We start from the raw sequence: 6134 nt of genomic DNA, 5'->3' as shown, positions 1-6134 counted from the left end.
GAGAATTGGGGATAGAGGGTCTCCCTGACGTAATCCCTTTTTAGTTTGAAAATAATGCCCTATATCGTCATTCACTCTAATGCCAACACTCCCCTTTTCAATGTATCTCTGAACCCATTGGCACCAAATAGGGTCAAAACCTTTCATGCGCATCGCTTGCTGCAAGAAATTCCAATTAACTTTATCGTATGCTTTTTCAAAATCTATTTTAAAAAGAACTCCATCCATCTTCTTCCTATGAAGTTCATGAATGGTTTCATGTAGAATAACAACCCCTTCTAAAATATGTCTACCGGGCATAAAAGCAGTTTGTGTTGGCTTGACAACGTTTTCTGCAATACCAGTTACCCGATTAGTCCCAACTTTTGTGAACACCTTAAAGCTAACATTAAGAAGGCAGATGGGACGATACTGCTGAATTTGAGTAGCATTTTCTTTCTTAGGCAACAAAATGATAGTACCAAAATTAAGGTGGAACAAAGGCAACTCGCCACTCTGGAACTCGGCGAACATAGCCATGAGATCACCTTTAATCACCTCCCAAAAGTGTTGATAGAATTCAGCTGGAAATCCATCAGGACCTGGGGCTTTATTTTTTTCCATTTGTTCGATTGCCTCATACACTTCTTTTTCGGAGAAAGCAGCGGTTAAAATACTATTTTCTTCATCCGAAATCTGAGGAATATCTTGTGTCATAGACTCTTCCATGACACAATTATTTGAGATTGGAGGTCCAAATAACGATTTATAATAGTCTGTAATATAATTTTTAAGGTTCTCCTGACCAATAATTGTCCCTTCGTCCTGTTCTAATTGGAAAATTTTCTTTCTTCTATGTTTCCCATTAGCTATCAAATGAAAATATTTAGTGTTTTCTCCCCCTTCTTGGACGTGTTTCACTTTAGCACGTTGAGCCCATTTAGTTTCCTCATCACGACGAAGCTTTGCAATGGCATCCTGAGCTTTGCGTAAAGAACTTCGTTCAACCTCATCTAATGGGTCAGTTTCTGCTTTACAATCCAAAAAATCAATAATACTAAGAAAATGTTCTTTTTCCACCCTATAAGAACCACTCAGATTTTTTGCCCAACCCCTTAAGAACTGACGCAGATGTCTGATCTTGTTTTGCCACACTTCCAAAGAATTAGAACCAGCAGAAATCGCAGCCCACTCACGGGCTACAATCTCAGCGAAACCCTCCGTTTTTAACCAAGCTAGCTCAAAAGAGAAATGTGTCTTGTTTCCTTTAAAAGCATGGTCTCCTGAGTCTAATAACAACGGAGTATGGTCTGATCCTGATCTAGTAAGCGCACGAACCGAAACCAACGGGTATTTTTGCTCCCAAGACACACTCGCTAGAATTCTATCTAATTTCTCGTAGGTCGGAGTTTCGCGTCGGTTTGCCCAAGTGAATTGCCTACCCGAGAGAACTATCTCTCTCAGGTTAAGGCTTTCGATAATAGCATTAAAAAGAAACGGCCAACGGGCATTAAAATTGTCATTATTTTTTTCCTCTCTTCGCCTTATAATATTGAAATCCCCCCCAACAAGAATCGGAAGAGGCTCATCTTCACAGATTCGAACAAGTTCGGCAAGAAATTCTGGTTTGTGCTCATCTTGAGCCGCCCCATACACTGCCACAAGGACCCAACGAAAGTGGTCAGCTTTAGATGTAACAAAAAATTTAACGCATCTGTCGCCGGCGACCACCTTCTGAACAGATATCGAGGCCGCATTAATCCCTACCAAAATGCCCCCGGATCGCCCAATGGGAGGAAGACAGTACCACTGAAAATCTTGACCTCCCGAGATATTATTTAGAAAAGGTGTTGAGAAATTATCTCTACCTGTTTCCAAAATAGCGAAAAAGTCTAGTTTATGTTCATGAATTGTCTCACGCACGAAACGGTGTTTGGCCAAATCCTTGAAACCATCACTATTCCAGAAACTACCCCTCATTTGAAAGACCAGTTAATTAACAGTCTTAGATTTCTTGCTAATTCGCACACTTCGGCGAACCACTTTGGGGATCACTTTTTCTCTTCTTTTATACACCTTTAATTTTTTCTCCTCTTGTACCAACTCCTTTCCCTCCGGGCTGATTTGAGCTTCTTGCTCAAGATCCGTGGATAAAGATGACGCATTATGTAAAATCTCATTATAGGATGGGTCATTTATTTTATTGGCTTCTTCTAAGTTTTTGTGGAGCACTATGAGATTTCTTTTATTATCCACCTCTTTGATGTTTCTAATTGATTCATAAACTTGAGAAGGAGAAGTCCCCAGCGAAACCCCAAGCACCTTTGCTCTATGTGTAAACACGTCATCAGGTATTGAGCTAAAAGTAAAATCTGAAACTTTTGCATTACCTGAAGAAAACGAGGTCTCTTTTGCCTTTGCCAAATTTTGAGCCCGTTCCATCTGCGTTGCGTCAGCATCCTTTTGATGCTTAATTCTTTGGCTCGAACGAGCCCCAACTGAAGGAGGAGAAATGCCGCCAAAAGCTACCACTTTGTCCACCGAGAGACGTCCCCCTAGGAAAACTCCAGTACCAGCACTGGTGGTATGATCTGGAGTATATAAACGAGTAGGATGCTCATAAGATGGTAAACCAACCGACATCATATAGTTAAATTCTTTATCAGTATCAGGAACAAAAGGTTCAGAAAAAACAGTACAGGAACTTGGAGCTTTCTCTTGCTCCTGAACACTATTTTCATATGTACCTGTGAATTGTCCTGGAGAACCGGTGAGACTATTCTGCGCATCACTAGGCGCTGCATCGACCCTCTCAGAAGGAACCACGGTCGAAAGAAGACCCGATGTTGTGCCGGTAGAAATCACAGCCTGCTTGTCTGCCAAGCGAAGCGAAGAAATCACCTCTGCCGCACAATCTACCGCGGCAGGCAAAACTGTCTGTCCCTCTGTGGAGCTGTGAGAAAGGGCTACTGCGGTAGAAAAAACCTCTTGCTTGAGTGCTTCATCAGAGAAAATCTCTGGTTTCTCTGCTGTGTCTAGCGTTACTGTCGGGGCAAGCAACAACTGACTAGAATCTGGACCTCCACCCTGACTTGCGAACGAACAATTAACTTCTTCAGGGAACATGTGAGGACTAGTAAGACGTGACAATGGAGAAGCTATGGTATCCTCCTCATCTGAAGAGTAATCAGCCCAAAGCTTGCGAGGTTTTAAGGTATAAACCTTACTGTCTGACCATGGCGGGTCTGCCCTCGGGCAATCAATCTGGCCAACTCTACACACTGGCATGGAAGCACCAACTTGCTTAGACAAGTTTGGATTATTTTGAGGCCTGTCAGTATTGGGAACCTGTGTGGAAGCCGATGCATCACCCTGGGTAAGGTTGGTGCCCTTTGGCAACTCTTTCCCCTTCCCCTTTTCATCCGCTGCATCATCATCAGGGGTTACCTCATTCATAACAACATCATCTTTTTCTTTTCCTGGCTGAGATTCAAGCTTAAAAAGTAAACCATACCCCTGCCCATCATAAGTGTGATCCACTGTGGTGGTAGGCAAATGTTCCACTCGAGTAACCTCCACAAGCATCCGAACCACAGTGTGAGACCTCGTAAACGCCATATCCACCTCCTTGGTTTTTCCAATTAGGGAGCCAACCCCAAAGAGTGAAAGATAGTCACATCTCTCCTTGTAACAAACCCCATGAACCCTGACCCACACAGATGATAAGCAAAACTTATCAAGATCTGCAGCTGACCACTCTTCAAAATGCAGGAACATATTGGTATCCGGAACGGGCACATTGATTATTTTTGTCATTCTAGCAAGATCAGCCTTGGAGGGAAAAAGAACTTTGAATGCACCATCCTCAGTAGGTATAAGATCCCACTGGTGGTTACATGGAATGATCCATTGAAGTTCATTAATAATTTCTTGCGCAGATAAGGTTCCCCCTGTGACTGAAATTCTACCAATTTTACCGCTATCATGCTTAAAAGTCACCTCAGCAGAAGCTGGAACCTCATGGAACATAAGCTCATTACGAGAGACCCCATATGTAATAGCAACAGGTTTAGGCATAGACAATAACGGACAATCCTTAGACTCATGCATAGTCATTTCACAGTACAAACAGAGAACATCAGAGCAAACATCTGCAAAATGTCCAAACTCACCACACTTTAAACACTGCATTTTATCAACCTTTTTTTGAGCCCTTGCAGACAGAGATAGCCCAGAATTCTCCTCTATGTGCTATTGTCCAGGTCCTGTCACAGCATCACCTGGGGTAGACATCGCAGGCTGTGCGGCACCCGACCCCTGTGAATTTCCCCCCGACCCCTGGGACATGGTATCCACTGGAGCTATCTCTGTATTATTGAATCTACGCTGAAACCGATGGCTGTTGTTGTTGTTATATCTACCAGACCCTCTGTAAGAGTTATTGTAGTTTCTATTCCACTGCCTGTGACTATTATATGGACGTGACCTGAAGTTACCTCTATTGTGAGAACCAAAAGCATTGCCAAAGCCATTGTTGCCATCATAGTATCCCTCCTGGAAACCCCCATAGCTTTGATCTTCGAAGCCCTCGTATCGTCTGTCGCTAAATCGAGCAGGCTGACTTGAACTACCCCCAGCATGAACACGAGCAGGCTGACTTAGATTAGAACCAATCTCTCCATTATGCCCCATGGCGCCCCCGGAAGAGCTTGCCGAAGCGAGGGCACCAGCCTGGACGTTGCCCACCCCGGCTTGTCCACCAGGAGCTCCAGCCTCGCTGCGGCCTGGAGTAGAGCGAGGTGGAACAGGCTGACGCATAGGAGCTGGCTGGCGCATAGGGGCAGGCGGCGGTGCAGCACTGCGTGGAGGAACGGGAGTCTGTCCCGCCATTCGCTGCAAAACCCTAGCCGCCAAGGGACAAACAGATGAAGTCACCGAAGTGGATTGACGAGGAATTGGCTCTGGCAATCCTCGTAAGACAATAGGTTGCCTAAAACCCTTGTAGTTAAAACTGGACCTTTGCCCAAAACCATGCACCGGCCCACAGCTAATATGAAGTCTCTCAAGCCCATCATTTTGAACAGACTCAGATCCACGATTATCGCGTGACAGAGATCTCCTGTGATCTCGCAAAGAAGCTCGACGGCGCACTTGGCCGGAGAAAGAGCAATGAGGCCTAGGAAAACCTTCCGACATCTTGCATCATTGGTGCATCATAGTAGACACCAAGGTTTTCTTTGTAGTTCCAAGAGAACACTACTAGGAAAAGAGCTATCATCGGTGCACCAGCGCCCGCCGGCAGTAGTAAAAGTACCATCGGCGCACCAGCCAGGTGCATTGACGGTAATATTTCCTAGAATTCAAAAAAAGCCTCGATCTAGATCTAGATCGAGATCTAGCTAGTCGTCGCCATGGAGATGCTCCATCGTGGCCGTGATCGTCGTCGATCGTCATGGCTGTGGTTGTCGCTACCGTGGCCGTGGAGTAGCTCGCTGGAGGAAGGTCAATGATGTGGTCTCCAGAGGCATCCATCGCCAGAGGGAGGTCGAGGTGGTGGTCATCGGAGGGAGTCACCGGAGGAATTAGCTTGAGGAGGTGGTGGCCGGAGGGAGCGAGAGGAAGGAGGATGGGGTAGAAGGTGGAGAAGGGGAAAAGTTGGAGAGGCGGAGAAAGGGAAAGAGAGAAGAGGAAGAGAGGAAGAGAAGGTGGTGCGCCGGCTGGTTTCAATTTATAGCGAAGGTTACCGTCGGTGCACCAATATGGTGGTGTGCCGGCGGTAAGTTCTTTCTTAAAAAATTGCATCAAAATCTAAAACCAGAAAAAAAATCTATTTTACTTTTGGTTTCACGATTCTAAATAATCAGTAAATAGTCGTAGGCCGTTGAAATGGGATGTAACTTTTTCTGTAGATATATTTTCATATAATTTTTTTTTCATCGGAGGTTGTATACAAAATCTAAAGCCACTTTACCGAAACATGGCGCTATTTTGCAAAATTTGTCGAAAATGCATGTTTGTTATGTTAGAGTTTGTAACACGTTGTATATTGCACCGAACGTAGAGATAAGGAGATAGACTAGAATCTTGTATACGATCTTATCTGTGATATAAAGATTAGATCGATCTCCTGATATCTCGCTAGGGTTGCAACCTCC

General features: G+C 44.6%; 1 protein-coding gene across 1 annotated transcript; it reads right to left on the bottom strand.

Annotated features, from left to right (window-relative positions):
* Nucleotides 1–1851: 1851 nt before the first annotated feature.
* Nucleotides 1852–4390, bottom strand: LOC139834134 (uncharacterized). The gene has a single exon (XM_071824536.1). The coding sequence runs from the start codon at nt 4168–4170 to the stop codon at nt 1972–1974; it is 2199 nt and encodes a 732-aa protein (XP_071680637.1). The 5' UTR covers nt 4171–4390; the 3' UTR covers nt 1852–1971.
* Between the last annotated feature and the right edge of the window lie 1744 nt (nt 4391–6134).

This window comes from Lolium perenne, chromosome 7 (genome assembly GCF_019359855.2).
Source record: "Lolium perenne isolate Kyuss_39 chromosome 7, Kyuss_2.0, whole genome shotgun sequence".
Lineage (NCBI taxonomy): Eukaryota > Viridiplantae > Streptophyta > Magnoliopsida > Poales > Poaceae > Lolium > Lolium perenne.
This window is presented reverse-complemented; position numbering and strand designations above follow the sequence as displayed.